General features: G+C 39.6%; 1 protein-coding gene across 1 annotated transcript in view; it reads right to left on the reverse strand.

Annotated features, from left to right (window-relative positions):
• Positions 1–1746: 1746 nt before the first annotated feature.
• LOC124556067 (serine-rich adhesin for platelets-like) overlaps positions 1747–21580 on the reverse strand; it is a 209365-nt gene continuing 189531 nt past the window's right edge. Inside the window, exons 6-8 of the mRNA XM_047130096.1 lie at positions 12059–16918; positions 8185–11788; positions 1747–7527 (exon numbers count right to left, since the gene is read on the reverse strand). Coding sequence (XP_046986052.1) covers positions 5204–7527; positions 8185–11788; positions 12059–16918 — 10788 coding nt within the window. The 3' untranslated portion in view covers positions 1747–5203. The remainder of the gene's footprint in view (positions 7528–8184; positions 11789–12058; positions 16919–21580) is intronic.

Consider the following 21580-nt stretch of genomic DNA (forward strand, 5'->3'; position numbering starts at 1 on the left):
AATACACAAAACAAATAATATTGGCCTGATGGTGTAATTTGAAAAACGTAACAGTGTGTAACCCACTGCTATTATCCTCCTTCATCAGAGGACATATGAATATTTTCCCTGAAAATAATAGTAAGTACCTCTCTCATCACAACTGGAAAAGATAGACTGACAAACAACAATTTTCTGTAAATATTTACAAGAGAACTAGAGTTATATGTTAGGTACTCTGCAGAGCAAAAACAGCACTGCCCACAAATGTGCAATTGTTATCAACAGACAGTACAAATTATCAATACGTGATGCTTGATACCAATAAAAATACACACACATGAAACATTTAACACTGGACTGAAATTTATGCAGTTGGTTTCTCACATCCAAAAATCACATGAAGAGCTAGATGAACATATTTCTTTCTTTCAATGAGAATAAAATACTGTGTTGTTCACAATGCACAAACTGTACAAAGGCATGCTAGATTTAGGCACCATTATGTCTGAAATTCTCATTCTGACACAATAACGATAAATTATTCATGGGGATGAATGAGGTTACTCAAATCACAATTTCAGCAGGGATGGGCAGAGGGGCGGGGGTGGGGGGTGGGGTGGGCAGGTCATAAACACTTTCAAAATACCCTCACATGTCTATGGTATGTTGTGGAAAAATTTTATCACCATTTTGTGTGTGCTGCCACACTGACAGTGATGCTTACCTTCTGCTGACATCTTAGGAGGCCATACAAGGACAACATAACAACGTTTTTCACAGGCATACAATAAAAATAACAGAAAATCATCTTTGACTTTTTGACAATGCTCTAATGATGCAAATTTTCTAATTTACAATAAAAGATGGTGCGTATACCTGTATTAATATCTACATACTGTTAACACACAAATTCTTTTAATTTCTCCACTCTCATTTTGTTTACATCTTCATACACGTTGTTATACCATAGCATTATAAATGAAATTTCATCTTAGGCACTGAAAATATGTAAAATCATAATATTAGTGTTCTGCAAAATGAGATGGCCTGGACATGGTGTTAAGTTTTCACAAACTTTACAGTGTACTCTGTAAGTTCAGCTTCCAACTTCTTGTAAACTGTGATTGTACATTGCCTTCCTACTTATATTACTGAGGAATAAGACTCCTTATTCTCACTGTATCTGGAGTATACTGTCCCATAACTGTGCCAGATAGTCAGGCATCTTTAAGGCATGATTCTGAACAGCCCGCCATTTTAATGTAGGAAATAATTTTAATTAAAACTACAGAAAAACTGTGATCCATTTATTTTAGTGGTCACACTAAATCAACATTCACAAGTGTCTACAAACAATGCAATCATACATTAAAAATCGATGTGGAATTAATGAGTAATATACAACCAATTCCTCCTCCAATATTAGGTACAGCGATATGGTCACCATCAGTGCATATCTCCCAAGCTGCTGTATAATATTCCTTTCCACATTTTATTGCACTTTGTTCAGAAATCTTAATTTTATTTGTCTCTCACTCTCTCTTTTTCTCTACGACTCACTAACTCACATTAAAATTTGTTTGTGCATGTAACTGTATGCCCAACCTATGTGTAATTTTTAAAATAAATACAGACACAGCACTGGATATTAATGGTGAGTATATGTCACTTAAATACTTCATTGGTTACAAATCTGAAAAAAGGTTGCACTCCTTTATGATTACTACAAAGTGGAGGTGGTATGAACAAATCAGGCGCGGAGAGGGGGGGGGGAACTTGCATTGGTCTAAGGCGAGTACTGGTTCCATAATCTGTAACTCTCCTTCATGATGGAATTTCTGGAACACACTGTGTAAAGGTATGAACACAGTGGTTGCCTTTTGTCATTTAGGTGATGAATGATCTAACTGTCTGCTAAATATTACATTTTCTTCTGAAATTTAATTGCTGAAGAGTAAGACATGCTTGAACAACAGTCTTTCAAGGAATTAAACAATGACCTTTTCAGAATAAAATTTTCACTCCACAGCAGTGAGAGTTTTTTCTGACATGAAACTTCTTGGCAGATTAAAACTGTGCCGGACCGAGATTCGAACTCTGAAACCTTGCCTTTCGCAGGCAAGTGCTCAACCAACTGAGAAACCAAAGCACGACACATGACCCGTGCCCACAGCTTTACTTCCACCAGTACCTCATCTCCTACCTTCCAAACTTCACGGGAGTTCTCCTGCAAAACTTGCACTTCTGGAAGAAAGGATACTGTGGAGACATGGCTTAGTCACAAGCCTGGGGGATATTTCCACAATGAAATTTTCACTCTGCGGAGCAGGTTAAAACTGTATGCTGGACTGAGACTTCAACTCGGGACCTTTGCCTTTCGCAGGCAAGTGCTCTACAAAGCACCTGCTCACGAAAGGCAATTGTCCAGAGTTCAAGTCTTGGTCCACCACACAATTTTAATCTGATAGAAAGTGTCATATCAGTACGTACTCTACTGCAGAGTGAAAATTTCATTCTGTAAACATGCCCCAGACTGTAGCTAAGCAATGTCTCTGCAATATTCTTTCTTCCACGAGTACTAGTCCCTCAAGTTTCACAGGAGAACTGTGAAATTTGGAAGGTAGGAGATGAGGTACTGGCAGAAGTAAAGCTGTGGGGATGAGTTATGAGTCGTGCCTGGGGAGCTCAGGTGGTTGAGCACTTGCCTGCAAAAGGCAAAGGTCCCGGGTTCTAGTTTTGATCCGGAACACAGTTTTAAGCTGTCAGAAAGTTTCACGGACCTCTCAACTGGCACTTTCACAGTAAATAAAACATATTTAAATCACAATCATAACAGGCTGATAATTTCAGTAATTTTCTAATATCATCACGAAAACATTTCTCTGATATCCTCACGAGACTTCAGAAATTTTGGAAAACAGTATATTAGGGTGATAGGAAATTCACATTCATGAGACGAGGAACTTGTCTCAATATTGCACTGATGCATCCCCCCCCCCCCCCCCCCCAACACACACACACACACACACACACACACACACACACACACACACTATCTTCTTGAGCAGATTTTACACACACCTCGTTGTTACTAACTTTTTCTGCAGGTTAACTGTAAGCACTTCATAGGCCTAGGTCTCTTTTCATTGTCACTATGGACATATTTTTACGTGATTCGAGACAAAATAAAACAGTACACCTAGAAGTACTTTCTTCTGAGCATGTTTTACTACAACGTTGGCACTATATATAAGTGCATGGAAATTAACTTCACTATGCACATCAATACTAATAATAAATTTTTAATATGAAATAAAATCAATGTACAACATGTAACTTGCAACTGAAATCATTTGCTGTACTTCAGGTTTTATAATTATGAAGATTGCCTAATACTATGGATAATACTTCCAAATTATGGTTATGGTAGTTCTCTCGTGGAATCTTCCAGTGCATTTAGTAGGTTGTTTACAAAATCCAATTAATAATCTACAAGATTTACCGAGTAAACTTGTTAATCATATTTAACTCAAATGAAAACACAAGTAATAATTTTAGAAATAATAATGCCACTGTGACTGTGTAAGTAATATTTAATAATTTACAGAGCTGTTTTGGACTGATTCTCTTCTTTCAGAGGGAAGAATAAGTGGAGAAAGAGGTAAGAAGATAGCTGAGGGGATGGACAATCACACAACAAAAACAAAAAGAAAGCAACCACATGACAAAGAGGAGAGAGAGAGAGAGAGAGAGAGAGAGAGAGAGAGAGAGAGAGAGAGAGTTGTACTTTTTGTTTATCTTTAGGTTTATCTGTAGGGGAAGAATAATCTCTTAGTACATAACAGGCACACAGAAAAACGACAACATAAGAATGAGGTGGCAAATTTGTACAAATATTCCATGTTAAATAATAGTTGCTCAACTAATAAATACTTTGCCTTTTGCATCGCAGTAAAAAAATCAGGTAAATCTATATGGAGCGACAATGTTTAACAAAATTCAATCCCGTTATTATACTAAACAATGCACTTGATGAATGTTATGTTTGGGAAACTTTTTAAAAGTATTTTCTATAGTACACACAACACAAATTCCTCACTTAAATTATCAAACCACACCTCCTCTTGGAAATTAACTGTGCGTTTTCAGCATAATGTGTGTATGAAAATTATTACAGCTGGATACTACTTTTGAAATGTTTCATTTCAATTACGAATTCTTTTCATAAACTTAAGGTACACCGTCAGAAAGAGACAAATCATCTTAAAAGTGTAGCTTTTAACTGACGTGACACACTGTATTACAGTGAAGAGATTTCTCTCTTCGTGGGAAAATCTGAGATGTTTAATAAAGCTTCATTTATACAATGTCTGAATACATAAATCTCTTTCAAATATGAAATAAATTAATAAAATAAAATACTGATACAAGCCATACCTAATATTGTAAGGTAATTGTACAAATATCATTTAACCATACTTCAATTCTGTTTCCATTTCTCTAACAGTGACCTCACAAATTTCAACACATCAGGCGATTATATAATGATTAATATACAGGAATGCAAGGACTTTCCCCATTACTCATTAAATCAAATTTAATAAAAAAATACTAATATCTTCTCACATCCACAAATTGTCACAACTCTATAACATGAGTAACACACACACACACACACACACACACACACACACACACACACACACACAACTTACAGCTAACATCAATTTAGCTCACAACATATTTATCAAATGCAAAATAAAAGAATGTAAAATAACATATTGAATATTTGCATCTCCAAGCAGTTTCTCACATACCAATTTCAAGAAAACACACAACTGCTTTGCTGAAAGACTGAATAAGCATGGTTAACCATAAAAATTTGTACTAACAGTGCAGAAAGTGATACTGAGTACCTCAGATTAACAGGAAAATTGACTAGCTTAAACTGAGGTTAAGGATGAATAATTACTGCATATCTGACTCAGAACATTGGGAATGCAAACAATAAAAGTTTAAAAAGAATATGGCTTTGTGTTTCATGCTTCATGAACATGTATTAGGATCTATCTCACTTATTTACATAAGATATGCAAAAGCAATTCTATACAAACACTGTGGCAGTTTTTCAGTTCACTATCTGTGACTGTCGCACCCAATGAGAAAACAAATACAAATCTTCACAGAATTTACAACTATTTACATGAGTTTTTAAAATCAACTATCTCTTCTTTGGCAAGGAACCTTTTATTGTTTGCTTTCCCAAAGGTCCTTTCTTTCCTGGTTTCTCTTCCATCTTCTTCTTAGATGAGCGAGATGAAAGTGAACAGCATGGACAGCCTCTCTTCAGATGACCACGCTGCGAAGCTCTCGTCTTTGAAGAATTTATATGTATTACACTTTGTTTATGACAGAAATGATCGTGTTCCACATTTCTGCTATTCTTGATGTCTAAGGAGTGGCATTCAGAATCACTATGATCAGCAAGTTTCCTTGCAGATATCCGCTTCTCTTGTATACTAGCACTTGAAAGTGAAATTCTATCAATCCCATTCAACTCAAATGTCTTGATTATAGATTCATTACACTGTGAACTTGAACCTGTGCTATTTGTAATATTTAAGGAGGGGAATCTCGGTGATGATGAAAATGCATCATTGCTTATATCTAAAACATCAACATCAGAATTTGGTTGTTCTTCTGACCTGCTACGAGATCCTGAATCTTCATCATCAGCGCAAACTTTCTCTTGTGAACTAGATGACTCCCATCGTTCCTGAGAATCTATATGTTCATTATAATACTGTTCAGACTGGTTTAGACGAGCACGCTTCAGTAGCTTACTACTGCCCTGTTCACACGAGGGCCTCTTACTGTATGTATTCGAGTACTTCTGAGTTCCCGTTGCAGATGGAAGTGGTTCCTGGGAATTATCATTAGACTGTATGACAGATGGCAATGTGGGGAGAGGAGAGGGAATTGTTACATCTAGAGATGATACTATCATACTTGTTGAGAACGTATCCAACATTGTGACACTGTCTTCACTTGAGCTACAAAAAGTGCTATCACTGGCACTTGCGACCATATCTCCTTTACTGTTCACAGTGGTAACTGTTTGACTTTTCATGCAACTGTTGGATGGATGGGTTTGCTGCAATGGTCCTTCTAACTTCTTTCCACAAACTGCATCCTTCATTAAATTATCAGACACTTCTTTTGTATTACAGGTGCTGACATCAGGCAAGATAGCATCTGTTCCTGGACTAGAGTGTTTTAATCTGCTACTTGGTGCACTATCTGACAGAGTGTCTCTGAAACCTCCACTAGTATCCTCCAACGATCGTGATCCGATTCCACTGCCCGTACCTTTTATTATAGTATTTCCACTATGGTAAATGCTGGATGTTTCACGGGAACTCTGACATATTTTACTGACAATGTCGTGACAAAAAGTTTTTCTTTCTGTATACTTCCAATCAAAATTAGGAATATTGACACTACGTTTACGTTTCTTTCCTTGCCGAAATCTGTTGTTTGATTCATGAATATCAGAAGAAATACAACTGTTCTGAGAATCATCCTGACTACTGGAAGAGTATTCAAGGGGTTTAAAAGCTGAATTAGAGTAAGTTTCTGTACCATCAACACAATGACCACAAGCTGTATCCTGCAGTGTCTGATCAAAGGGTGGTGACGAATTCGTATCCAATAACAGATCTGCTTCAGGAAATAGATCACTTGTACTTGGCTCATCAACACCTAAATCTTCACATTCTTCAGACAGACTTTTCTGAAGTTTTAACTCTCTCTCAACTCTAGCTATTTTCTGCTGTATCCTGTCACTCACTTGACTTTTATCTACTCGTGTACTGGGAATATCATTTTTCCGGAAAGTTGTAAGAACAGTCGAACTCACATTTGCCTTCCTATTAACTGTAGCCAGCTTGGAATCTGTTAGATAGTCACGCTGTTCATTTGCTGTATCTTCCACTTCTGGCAAATTAGTTGAAAGATGGATATTCCTAACAAGTGGTTCACTTTCTTCTGTATCCTTTTTTAATGTTACTGGTTGTATAGCTACTTTAACCTTTCTTATAAGCGGAACAAAACGCCATGGGGTATCACAGCCATCAATCTTTGATATGCTATAAGGTCCATCAGAAATATAGTCCAGTTGGCTTTTAATGGATGAATACGGCCCGCTGCAGTAATCTAGCTGAGCTTCACTTGACGCACCAACTTCTTTTCCTTGTGTCTGATCATTTGCACTTTTGGAACTTTCAGACACAATGTGTTCAACTGCTGCATTCAGCTCAATATCAGCTGGTCCATTCTTATCACATGAACTTATTTTCCTTCCCACTTCAGATTGTAAGCTTACCTTCTGAGGGCTCTGAGAGTTTCTGCGACAAAGTAGTGTATGTGTTAAACTTGGTTCAGAAGATGATAAACTGTCACTACAACCATTCTCCTCTATAGTTCTTGGTGGGCAGTCTTCTAGAATGCTAGTTGCACTTTCAGTTGGAAACACATCTAATGGACCTGAAACACAAAACACATACGAAGTGTAGAAAGCCTGTGTATCTTATGCAGATAATAGAAAGCAATACATTACTATATTTTAGTATCTACATACATAATTCACAATTTACTGCAAAGGAGAATTTTTTAAAAATTGTATCAGAGAAAAAAGGTGCCAAACAGGAAATAGAGAAATTGCACTATAAATCTGATTTGGTTCTGATTGATGCAACATTCAAATGACAAAGAGAAAGGTTAACTGTCATATCTACAATTTCAATACGCTAAATCACAATGAATGCTAGGCAAACAAAATAAACTCTCCTTATATTTTTTAAACTGCAAATGATACTGCACTGAATACTATGTTTTGAATTTTTAAGATTTACAAATTGTGAACAAGTAACATCTACTAGGCAGCTTGAAATCAGGGACAAAACTAAAGCAGTTTCAGGTGTTTATACTTCTGTGAATAAGAATGAAGTGAAAACTCAACTAAATAGTATACTAACACTCGCATCACCTATTGTGAAGAACTATCTCTAAATGACTATCTCCAGAGAATGAGAGTGCAAACAAAAAATGACTTCATAAGTCAAAAGTATCATGAACTCTGCAATGTCCATCTCTAGCAACAATAACTTCATAACATGCAGTTTATGTCAACATTGTACGTACTTGTGCAAATTGTATTTTGAGTAGAGCTCTGGAATCCTCCAGCTGGCTGGCTGCTTTCTCTGCTTTTACCCAATTTCCTCAAATGGTATGTTGAATCTGGCAATGTTGAAGGTAGTGGACAGTTCAACACACTGTTCACAGAATGTCCAGATTCACCATTTTCTGTCAAGCTGCCACTGTGTTTTGAGAAATGATTAAGTTGTGTTGCAAGAGCATTATCCGAATGATATTCAGAACTCTCAGATTCAGAATTAAGCATACTATCAGCTTCCGTCTTAAGAGGCTTTCTGCTTGATGCAAAATCTTTGTTCAGTGCTTCTGGTTGGTTACCATTCCTGGAAGTTACTGTGGAATGTCTGGTAAAGCCAATATTCAAACGTTGCATAGTCCTATTTACTCGTGAATTCTGCACATCGATTGGTGGATTAATTACAATTGCATATGTTCGTCGAAAAACAGATCTTTCTTCGTGATTGTTGCACAGCTGGTTTTCTTCATTCTGCTCTTCATTACTGTTATTAGACAGATCTGGAGGTTCTACTTTCACATTTACTGTGCTGTGTTCAGAGCTTTGATACAGTTTATCTTCAGGTGCTGAAATAACACTGGAAATGTTTACACCTGGTCCTGAAGAAGTAGTGGTAGCTATGACACCAGAAGACGTAGTTGCTGGAGACGTTAGAGCAGTAGCATCATTAGCAGCAGATGTTATTGTCTCAAGTAGGCTGTTCTGACTACCTTCGCACATTATATGGCCTTCTGAAACTGATGAGGTATCATCATTAGGTTCAGTTTTTATAACAGTGTCTGCAATAGCAGTGCCTACACTATCCAGACTCGACTCTGGAAAAGATAAGCTTTGAGTAGCACTGGAAGATACATCAGAAACAGATGTTTGCTGCTGACTGCTTAACTGGTGTAGAACAGAAGCCTGTGCCAATCCTCCTGATAAAGCTTCTGGAGAAGTATTTGCAGGTGGACGCTTAACCTGTTTGACAGATGGCTGGGTCAGTACAGATACTGAAGCACCAACAGTTGATGACTGCTTATTGACGCACATCTGGCGCACCACGACCGGCACTTGGTGGAGGTGAAGTGGTCCAGCTGGGACTGTTACCTGATGAACTCTTATAAATTTTGATCCTTTTGATACAACCATTGGTCGACCTTGAACATGTGCAGCCAATCCTGGAGTCACAGGTAGAAACACCTGACGGACATTTCCTGGCACATACAATGGTACTGCTGTGCTTCCCACCATTACTGATTTTCCTGCAACAACAGTTGCACTACCAGAGACAGCAACCTCAGCAGACTGAATGTCATCCTGAACAGATACTGCTCTTCCCTGACGACCTGTTGCTTCAGCAAAAATTAAACGTGGTTGTTGGCGAGAGTCTTGATTTTCACCCGATTCCGACACAACTGGCTTGCAGGATTCGGAAGATGCTTCTGTGGAAGTAGATCTTAAACTTGCTGGTTCATCACTTGCTTGGGCAGATGAAGCTGGTGAATCCTGAATATGAGAAAGCTGCATTATACCACTAGAACTATCTTCACTTCCCATAGTTCTTGGATCATCTGTGCCAGGACTCATGTCAGGTGCTGATGAAGATGACTGCTGCCCAAGAAGTTTTGATTTGTTTTGGGAAGACTTCTTTCGCTTTGAAGACTGGCTTGGGTTGGTAGGTGGATTTGACCTTCTGCGAGGTGCAGGTTTGTTATTCAAATCTGGAGAATTTCTAAGCTGTTCTGCATATTCATCAAGTATTGCATAAATACGCTGAGCCGTAACTTCATCTTCTTGAGGTTTCTGCTGTGGTTTAGGAACTGGTGAAGATTTAGAATTTGTTGTTGACGGGCTTGACTTAACAGATTTAGTTTTGGATTTTGAGGATTTTGGTGGTGGTTTTCCATTTGATATGGAAGGATTTGGTGCAGGTGTCACACAAGGACTAGAAGAACTCTGTGAAGTCACACTTAAAGCTGGTGATGTAACTGGCTGACAGTAACTGGTAACTACAACTACAGGAGATGCAATCTTTCCACTCGTTCCAGCAGACGATCGAAGTGGAGACTGAGCAACAAAAGTTATACCAACTCTTGGTGGGGTTGTAATTGTAGTTGATGGATAAGAATCTTGTGAGAATGAACCATCATTTGGTGCACTTGGGAAATCCGAAGACGTTTCAACCGTGCTTGATGACTGAGAAAGAAGATCTTCATTAATTAGGTCCGGCTGATTCTGAGTCACAGCAGTGCTCCGCTCCTTCATTTGTGACGTGTTTGTAACTTGCTCTAAAACAGACTCAAATTCTCTCAGCTGTTCCAGTGTTGTTGAGCTTACAGATGGCTCGATTGCACTGTGGCTTATTAACGCATCAGTTGCTGCCACATTCTGCGGTGGAAGCCTTGTGACAGCAGAGGAACTAGGACCTAACAAAGAATGGACAATCTGCTGCTGTCTTAAAGGTGATGAAACTGAATTGGTTAATTCAGTAACATTAGCTGCTCCAACAAGAGTACTGTTGGGAATATGCAGCACAGGTCTTAAATTGTGAGATGTTTGCAACAAAGGTTTTGAAGTAGTCTTGCGAAGTTCATTAACAGATAGTCTCTGGGTCTGCTGTACTGAAGAAATATGAGTCTGAGTTCCAACATCTGTCGCTTCATCTTCTGAAGAAGAGCTTTCAGCAATGCACATGTTGGCAGCTTGTTCTATGTTACTGGTCAAACTGGAAGACGTACCACTATTCACAGAAGATCGTCTAAGAGGTGTGGTTGATTGCAGCGCAGCAGCCAGTAATGCATTCTTATTACTTCTAATAATACTATCTTTGGTGACAGCAACTACTGGATTTTGTGTAGGAGCACTGGTACTATCAGTTGTGGTCGGTACCTGAGACGACCGGGAGACTGGCAGAGAATTTTTGTGTGTCACATTGTTACTATCTGAGGTATGACTAGATATCCCATCTAAACTTCCAGATATAGGGTTGTCTGTAACAGCAGAGGCATTTGTACGGTGCATGTCATACGACGGGCACTGTCCTGCTTGGACAGATGATCTAGTTGCCCTTTTAAATGTGGTAGCAAGTGACTTTTGCAAAGAACCTTCATGAGGAACAGATGCTGTATTAAGGTGTAGAGCTGTAGTCATCAAGACATTTAGAGAGTCAGCTTGCAAAGCTGATGAAACTGGATTTGAAAGTGACACCAAAGTACTAATGCTTGTTGTCTGTACTGCCTTTGAATGAAGTGTACTTACTGATGATTTGGGTATGGACTGCAGCTCTGAATCACTTTTCTGCGAGCCTCCAGCAATGCCATGAGTACTATGTACATCTTCTGTGTTTGATACAGTGGTAGCAGGCTCACTAGCTCCATTTTCTACAGCACTGTTGTTGGTGCCACTGCCATTACAGCGACTACTACTGCTGTTGGTGCTGCCACTGCTGCTACAGTTGTTACTACTGCTGCTGCTGCTGCCATTGTTGTTCTTGTTGTTGTTGCTGCTGCTGCTGCTGCTGCAGTGGCCTCTGCCACCATTGTTGCTACCAGTGCTTCCACTATTTCCATTGCCAGTTCCTCCACCACCACCCCCGCCACTCCCACCACCACCCCCACTTCCACCTCCACCACCACCACCACCACCACTGCTGCTGCTGCTGCCACCACCACTGCTGCTGCTGCCGCCTCCACCACTGCTGCTGCCTCCTCCACCACTGCTGCTGCCTCCTCCACCGCCGCCGCCTCCACCACTGCTGCCTCCACTACTACCGCCACCACCGCCGCCGCCACCACCACCGCCGCCACCACCGCCGCCGCCGCCGCCACCACTGTTGCTACCCCCACCACCACCACGACCTCCACCATTCCCATCACTGCCACCACCCCCGCTGCTGCTATTGTTGTTGTTGTTGTTGTTGTTTTTGCTGCTGCTGTTGCTGTTGTTGTTGTTGCTGTTGCTGCTGGTACTGCTGTTGCTGTTGCTGCCACCGCCACCAGCACCACTGCCACTGCTGCCTGTCTGATTATATATAGACTTTCCAAATGCTTGTTGAAATTTTGGTAAAGTTGCAACCTGTGAAGCACAAACTGGTGTTTCACTTTGGTTAGTAGTATCACACTTAACAGCTACACTAGCAACAGAACTTTTTTTTAACCTTTCCTCAAGGACAGACATCCGTTCAGGGATTTGCTCATCTGACTGAGCAGTGTGTGCACTTCTGATGATGGCCGAGTTCTGCATAGGGTTTTGCAGATTATGTGCACGAGAGCTATCACAAGAAGATACACAAACTCTTGAGGCCTGTGAGCGTGAATTTAACTTTGTTGGGGGTTTAGAAGATTCCCTTTTGGAAGGGTAATTTTCCAAGTATCGGTGAGTGCCAGAAGAAATAAGACTGGAAAGCATATTAATATCAACAACTCCTTTGGAAGGTGGAACCTGCAGTGTGCTCAGTATACTGCCTCTTCCTCCTAGAGATGTACTACCTTCTGTGGCTTTCTTTGCCGTAATACTTCTTGCTGTTTCGTATGCAGCAAGTAACCTCGCCTCCGCTCTGGTGTTAGGCTTCTGCTTCACCAATCCCATGATATGTGTCGAATTGGACATCGGACCCTGACTGTTTTCTGCAATTACACTACGAAGTACTTCGTTTACTTCACTTGTTGTTGTTAGATACTTCACTTCACTTTGCGATTTAACTTTATGTTTAACAGGTCCTGATGAATTTAGTGATGGTGCAACAGCAGATGTCGGTGGACTCTGGGATGAGCAGTCTGTAAGCGTACTGCGTAATATTTCATTAACGTCACTTGCTTTTGTTAAGTATTTCACTTCTAGCTGCGAACTTCTTTGTTTTTCATTATGTGATGCTAATGAGTTACTTTGAGCTGAGAAACTGGATGGCAAATTCTGAGAGGTTCTGTTTTCTTCAGAGTTTATTGTAACTTGTGACTGCTGTGAAGCTGGATCTTGAGATACAGATGTTGAGGCTGCTTCTATGTGACTTGTTCCACTGGTGTTGGAGCTGTTCTCAATTTTTTGGTTCACTTTAGTAGGAAGTGAACTAGTTTCATTATTTGATGCATTACCTGAAGGATGGTTTCTTGGCAACTGAACAACTTGCACTGTTGGCTCCTGGAATGGAGGCACAATCATTTCAAGACTATTTAAACCAGGAACACTATTGGCAAGTATTTCCCTGTCAGTCAGTTTACGATTGGGCTTTTTTTTTAGTCCAGTGCAGGAGCTATATGTTTTCTTGGACTGTGGTGGTGTTGTAAATTTTGTACTATGACTCTTCTTAGAACTGCTACTGTTTTTTTCAGAAAACACATTAGAGTTTTTTGTCTGCTGAGATGTATCAAATGGTCCACCACATTCTCTTGAATTCAAAACTGTTGCTATATCTTCAAGTACAACATGTGGATTAAGGTTCAGTGTACTTAACATTGGTGCGAATTCAGTATAATAAATTTTACCCTCACGAAACAACATTCTCGTTCCATCACCAATCATATTTGGAGAAAAGATACTTTCTTCTAATGATCTGTTTGTGCTTTTTGGTCTGAATTTGCGTAATGACTGCAAAACTTCTGGCTCACTGGCCTTCTTAAATGGAGGGATAAAGGACTGTGTATTTAAATCAGGATGAAATAGTATCCCACTAGATGGTTCCGGATTCAGCTGCCCCACACTTGGTGAAAGAGGATTTACCTGCTTCCCAAGTGAAGAAAAGTCGGTTTCACAGACAGAACTAATAGGTGGTCCCACGTCATCATTGTTACGATGGTGTACTGCACTGCTGAAAGCAGAAACTTCTGTGATCTTCTCTGGAGGTAATTTCTTCTTCTTAAGGCCTCTGACAATACCTTCTTTCTTCCTCAACACATCACATTCCATGTTAAATACGTTAGCAGCACTCTTTTCATCTTGTGTGTCTGAATCATACGCAAAAAATGCAGAACCTTCAAGGGACGGCTCTGCAACACCTCCAAAGTCTAACACAGCTTTTTCTTCAAAGTCCATAACAGGTTCTGCACGTTTCTCAGTCTTCTTTGCATACTTTCTATGATGAGTTTTGGATGTGGTACCCACCAAATTCCTTTCTTCAGTTTGATTATCTGACAATAATTTTACATCAAAATTCTTAACACCCATTGTCTGTTGCTCTACTTTCCCAAGATATTTCCTTTTACAAGTATTTGCTGCAATTTCTCCCACAGTAGTAGCTTCAGCCACACTTTTTTGTGTGTAATTTGAGAACAACAAAGAATTTCCTTGGAAATCCTTAATATCGGCAATAGATTTTCCACTTGTTCTTACACTTTTGTGGCTCTCACAAATCTTTGATCCTTGCACTCCCTCCAAGTTGCCATCAACATAACTACCAACCCTGCAACCTGAATTCACTAGAATTTTTTCTTCTACAGTCTTAGTACAGACATCACTTTTATCTGACTTTCTCTTCTGTGCCTTTGTTTGAGTCTTTCTAACAATGTCTTCTTCAGCTTGAGTGTTATGCCCCCATGTTGAATACAATACAGAATCTTTTTCAAAATCTTTTCTTTGCTTTGTGGATTTAGCAATCTTCTCTCTTTGTATAGTTTGTGTTGCAGTCACCACCCCAGGTCTTTGCCCACCTTCACTGCCTTGCGTACAACCTGCATCCATCTCAGGTATTTTATTGAAAGCACTCCAATATTCGGATGGCCCCCTATCAAGAACATTTCCTGCTGAATCTTCTGCAGTTCTAATCTCATATCGACTATTCTGAGCACCATTTGATCCAATAGAAATGTCTTCAAAATTCTGCACATGTATAGATCTTTCAGAAACATTTTCACCTTCACTCACATAAACGTCTGGCTGGTAATTTAGGTGGGTCACCTCATCACTTGTACAGTCAGTTTCAAGAACTGAATCCTCTTCCATATTTTTCAATCGTTTGGTAGATTTTTTCAATGTTCTAACACACTTTCTTTTGGGACGCTTTGTTGCAACCTTAGAAACACTATTTTCATCAATGTCACTATAATGTGAGCAGTCTGTTTCAACCAAATTCTTCCAATGCTTTCTAGATTTGCGCGACTTTTTAACATATTTCTTCTTATAACTCTTCACTGAAGTACTAGCCTGAATATTTGGTACCTCATCTACTTCTAACAAGGAAAGTTCAGGGTTTTTCATATACATATTTTTGTCTAAATTATTATTACCTCTTTTCCAGATATCTGGTCCGACAGATGTCACTTCATCACTTGTGCAGTCTGTTTCTATTGGAGAAGCATGTTCTAAGCTTTTCACACGCTTCAAACATTTGCTAGATTTCCTAGTAAACTTTTTATTAACTGTCTTTTTAAGACTGCCTCTAACCTCAGTTTGCTGTGGCCAGTCTGTTTCTAGTGTAGATATTTTTTCCACAGTCTTACACCTCTTCCTCCTGTATGTAAACTTCCTAATACATTTATCCTTACAAATCTTTGCTGCAATCTTTCTTTCATTGTTCTCCTCAATTTGGCTGTCCTGAGTGCAATCCGAGAAGCCAGTTATGGGACCTTGTGAAACAATACTTTTAACACTGCTATGTGTGACATTTGTACTTTTTCTTCCCCTCTTTCCTTTTTGTGGGGATTTTCCAGGTTTCTTCACTTTTCGTTTCCGGACTGGTTTTAATGTAAATACAGTATCTACACTATCCTGTGTTGCCGAATCTATACAGGAATCTACAGTTAACTCTGAAGATCTATGTTTGTAATTACTTGTAATACAAAGTTGCTCTGAATCATTACTGATATCTGCCCACTGTTCATATCCCTTCTCTATACCTCCATAGTCACACAATCTTGGCCAGTCACGGTATTTCTCATAATCAATTTCCAGAAATTTCAGTTCCTTCATGCAATTTCGTGTCTCTCTGTTTCTTAAGTATTCCAGACAATTCCTGCTTAGCTGAGCCCAACCCTCTGCCCAACTAAGCTGTTTGTTTCGTGGATTGTTTAACACAGATACTAAATCATGAAGTACAGTTCTAGAGAACTTGAATTCTCCTGCATCTAACACATGATTGGGGGCACTATAGGGATCATAGTTTTCCGCACTAGTAAATAGGTTTCCACTCATTGCATACAATGCTCCCAAGTCTCTCTTGTTATCCTCTTTCAATCTGCACCTTACAGTTACTAAAGATGAAGTGGCAATGGGTATATCCCCACGTGAGGCTGTATGCCTTGTCTGTGGCCTTATTTGATATTTAGGGAACACAGCAGATGACGTTGATGGCATATTCATATATGCAAAGTCTGTATTGCCGGCATAATTACTTTCATTTGTTTCTTCTAAGTGTTCATTAATAGGTAGCTTTGTAATGGTGCAGTCTTGAACCGGTGGCTGCTCTACGATTTCTGTACTTTTATTTTCATCAGAAATACATTTACCACTTAAAGAGGCAAGGCTATGTAAATGGTGGTATAAATCCTCTGTAGGGTTTAATGAGAATGCTGTTAGCACACACTCCTTGTAGACATTCAAGTTCTCTCGCAGCAAGTGACCCAGTTTCAAATATCCATCAGACAACATACACTGCAAATCGGAAAGCAAGTCACGTTTTTCTTGAGAGTCCCCTTCCTCTTGACGTGTTGTTTGTAGCTCTTCAATTGTGCCTATTTCAGAAAACAGGCGTCTTATGAATCCTTGCACACAGAAGGACTTTGCTATCGCACCAAACTGAAATGAGAAACAAGAAACAATTATTATATCATTTCATGAACACCAATATGAAGCAATAAATTGATATGAATAGCGCAGAATTTCTAGATGAGAAATTATATCACAGGAATAAACTCCAATAAAAAGCTGAAGGCTAACAGGCACCTCAAACTAGATTAAAAACAACAATTAAAGGCCAAAATACATGCAAAATGTACTCTAGGTTTTGTATGTGAAACATACAATGGAAGTTCATAATTTTTGCTCATTGAAAATTTTAGTACAGTAATGTTTTAATATTGTCATCAGGAGAACTTGAGACTTTTCACTCATCTCTCTTACCCTTAGGTTTGTGGTGCTGTCTCCCACTGAAATTGAAACTGAGCTAGTGTGACAATTCACCAGAAGGGAAGGCTGCTGTTACCAGTGTCAGGGAGAAGCAAACCACACAAGAATAAGGATCTGTCAATCATGAGCATTTTGAATGTATGGCAAATAATGGTATCCCTTAAGGGAAATGGTAGCAAGGGCCAAGAAGGATCATCTGCTGCACTCGGTGTCCATGTCTACAAGGGTGGCTGTTATTTTGCAAGGTCAATTTTTTTCCATTGTCATGTTGTATAGTTTGGTTCCATTGACAAAAAGTTGTGAGCAATTTTGGCTCAAAAAGATATGGGGAGCCCCTCGGCACTCAATTTGTAAAAAATGATGATCACACAATAACATCAATTTTTTAATCTCAATAATGACTATATTTATGTTATTAACTAACCAATAACTTTATTACTCTGGACTTAAGTTATTGATACTGCTTTATTAACTATGATAATACAATATATGTGAAGCTGAGGTTGCTGCATCTTAAAGGTAAAATGACAAAAATCACATTTTCTTTTAGAAATTATTATTATTTGGTAAAGTTTCATTTATGCTTGGTAAACTTATGACAATACTCAGGTACAACACGAATTAATCTGCTTCTGTTTCTCACTTCTGTAAATAATTTATTACAGTTTACCACTTGATATGTGTACATCCCCTTACTTGACTAGCCAGATGTCCTGTTTTCACCTCACAAATTGCCACTAAATCGGACTGCAAACCTATGTATTTCCCTTTTCAAGTTCTAAAAAACCTACAATCCCAAATAAATGCTCCAATATTCTACACAACGACCCGTACAAAGCAAGTTTTGTTTTTTCTAATGACAACATCCTTTTGAGCAGTCCCCACCTGAAGATATGAATGGGGAACTATTTTACCTCCAAGTGGATTCCATCATCATAAAACCATACAATAGAGCTGCACATCATTGGGAAATGTAATGGCTGTAGCTTCTCCCTCCTTTCAGCAGTCCGCGGTACTAACATACCATGGTTCCACTGGCTGTTACAAGGCTAGATCAGTCATCAAGACATTATCTCTGGAAATACTGAAAAACACCAGTGCCCCTCTTCACGGACCCCACGTTAGTGCGGCTTCCCCGCAGATACCCCTCTGATATAGTTGCACCTGTAGTATGGTTATATGTATTGTTGACACAAACAAGATCCCCCACCCCCCCACACACACATAATGTCCTAGATTCATGGGGGGATAGGGCTAGGGGAGGGGAGGGAAGAGAGAGGAGACATGATAAATAAATTGCCTGCCAAAAACAGTTAAGCTGCTTGCCAAAAAAAGTTAAAACATCCATTAGGTGAGGCTGACTTGACATGACAAGAAACTTTATGCGTTGAGATAGTATGTCATGTTAAAACTGTGTGCCGGACCGAGACTCTAACTGGGGACTTTTGCTCGCAGGAGAGCTTATGTGAGAATGTGTTGTGAGTCATGTTTGGGTAGCACAGTCTGTAGAGCACTTGCTCATGGTAGGCGAAAGTCCCGAGTTTGAGTCTCGGTCCAGCACACAGTTTTAATCTGCCAGGATGTTTCGTATCAATGCACACTCTGCTGCAGAGTGAAAATCTCATTCAAGTATGTAATGTTATTTCAACAATTACAAAACTGAGTCAAATTTGTGAAGAACTTGGCCCATTTATTAGAATGATGTTGCAAACCCTCTGGTCTGTATGTATGCACTGATTTGGTTCGGAAGGGTATGATAAAGTCATTTTATCCTCTCCTGAGGCAAGTTGGGCAACACAACTATTGTCTCTGGTCCTTGATATCCTTGATACTGATACTGGGATGGAGCAGATATCTGAAAAGGTCCCTCAATGTGTTATAAGGGACAGATCGGAGGATTTTGTTTGCTACAGGATTAACTTAACATCATGCAGACAGTTCAGAGAGGCACATTCCATGTGTGGACAAGTATCATCCTGTTGAAATTGGAACCATGATACTGTTGCATGAGGGTAACACACAAGGATGCAGGATGTGCCATCAGAGTTCCCTCCATCACTACCAGCTGTGACCTGATGTCATACCCAATGGACGATGGCCACTGAGGACAGGGTAGAACCGCGATTCAGAACTGAACACAGTGCAATGTCATTCATCAGCAGTCCATGGTACCTGGTCATGGCACCACTTTCAATGCAGCCTTTTGTGTTCATGGCAGATGCAGACGTGAAGAGGTTATGATGTTCTCAGTGCACATATGGTGATTCTCCCTTGTGGTGGTCACACATGGTTGACTGAAACCTTGACGAAGAGTATGTCTGCCCTCACAATTCCATGTAGTCTAACATCAGGCCACGGTCACATTTGAGTGTTCCGCAAATCTGGATACATCTGACTAGCTGGCCAATTGGAGACCCTTAATGAGGCCCCTTTCAAAGTCAGTCAGATGTGGATAATGCTGTCTCACAGAAGTGCGCAGCATCTTCATGACCTTCACAGTGCTCTCACATCTGATGCTGTTCACATCCCTTATATACATTACCAGGCCCAGTACAATCACAAAACCCAAACAACACCAGCACACACTGGTGGCTGACCTGCCAGTCTTAGGTCGTTGAAACTCTAATCATTTACATACCTTCCAGTGGTTTGTACATATACAAAGTTACACTGACAATGTCTTTTTGGCATTACACTTCTTTTGTCAGGTAGCGCATCTAGTAAATTTCTTCCTCCAAAAAACTACTAAAATAAATAATTTCCTAAAAACCAGAAACTGATTATATTTCAAGCAAAACACGTAACCTGTTCTATTAAACAAGTACTATACTCTTGTAATGTACACTGAAATGGGTGTAAAAGTTTTAACACAGAGAAACCAAAATTTGAGAGACGTGTAGAAGAGTGTATAAGTAGTAAGTTTTTACGATTACATAATATTTAGGAACCCATAATGTTTGGTTGCAGCATTAATAAGGTCCTGCTTGACACAGTCACTTTACTTAAATATCTGGCCATAATGTTGCAAAGCAATATGAAATGGAACGAGCATGGGAGGATTGTGGTAGGGAAGGCGAATGGTCAACAGCAGTTTACTGGGATAATTTTAGGAAAGTGTGGTTCATCTGTAAAGGAGAGTGCATATAGAATGTTAGTGCAACCTACTCTTGAGTACTGCTTGAGTGTTTTGGATCTGCACCAAGTCTGACTGAAAGAAGTCATTGAAGCAATTCAGAGACAAGCTGCTAGATTTGTTACCGGTAGGTTTGATAAGCATGCAAGTGTTATGGATATGCTTTGGGGGCTCAGGTGGGAATCCCTGGAGGGAAAACATTCATTTCAATGACCACTACTGAGAAAGTCTAGAGAACCGGCATTTGAAGCTGACTGCAGAATGATCCTACTGCCGCCAACATACATTTCACGCAGGGACAACGGAGATAAGATAAAAGAAATTATGGCTCATATGTAGGCACATAGGCAGTTGTTTTTTCCCTTGCTCTATCTGAGAGTGGAACAGGAAAGGAAACGACTAGTTGTGGTACAGGATACCTTACACCACACAACTTATGGTGGCTTGCAGAATACATACGTAAATGTACATGTATATACCCACAAATGCTACCACTCGTGTGTGACTAGAGAGGCCATTGATAAGCTAAGGCCTACCATAAGGAAACTTGAAACAATGTTGACATGTGAAAGTACATGGTTAGTTTGCCTCATCCCCATCAAAGGTGCAATATCAGTGAGTCAGCTGAGGCTTACAGAATCACCAAAAATTCTCTCTCTCATCCTGTGAGATTTCAGTTTACACACGGCAAGTTGCTGAAACAGTGGTGTGTGTGTGTGTGTGTGTGTGTGTGTGTGTGTGTGTGTGTGTGTGTGTGTGTGGGCGCGCGTGCACATGGAAAGATCTGTTATGTGCAGCAACATTTACACTGCAATTTTCATATTACAATACACTGCATATTTTTGTACTTGTATTACAAAAGTATAGGTTCGAAACAACACATTGAAATTGAGATTGAAATGCACTTTTGTAGTCATAGCTCATGTCACGTGATCTCTCCAGTCTATGACAGCAAATATTCAGAGCATAGGACACGTGAGGTGGTCAGCCAATAGCAACATCGCTGTTCAGTAGGGTGAACACACAAATAGGAAAAGTTAATGGTTTAAATTAATGTACGTGGGGAAGCTACAAGAAAAACTCAGCTTTCGTTTATAATATTGGTCTTTAAGATTAATAAGCTACAAGAAAAGTTAAACTTTCACATATAATATTGGTCTTTTTTTTCCACGTGTTACACTTTTAAGATACGTCACACA

Source organism: Schistocerca americana, chromosome X (genome assembly GCF_021461395.2).
Source record: "Schistocerca americana isolate TAMUIC-IGC-003095 chromosome X, iqSchAmer2.1, whole genome shotgun sequence".
Classification (NCBI taxonomy): Eukaryota; Metazoa; Arthropoda; class Insecta; order Orthoptera; family Acrididae; genus Schistocerca; species Schistocerca americana.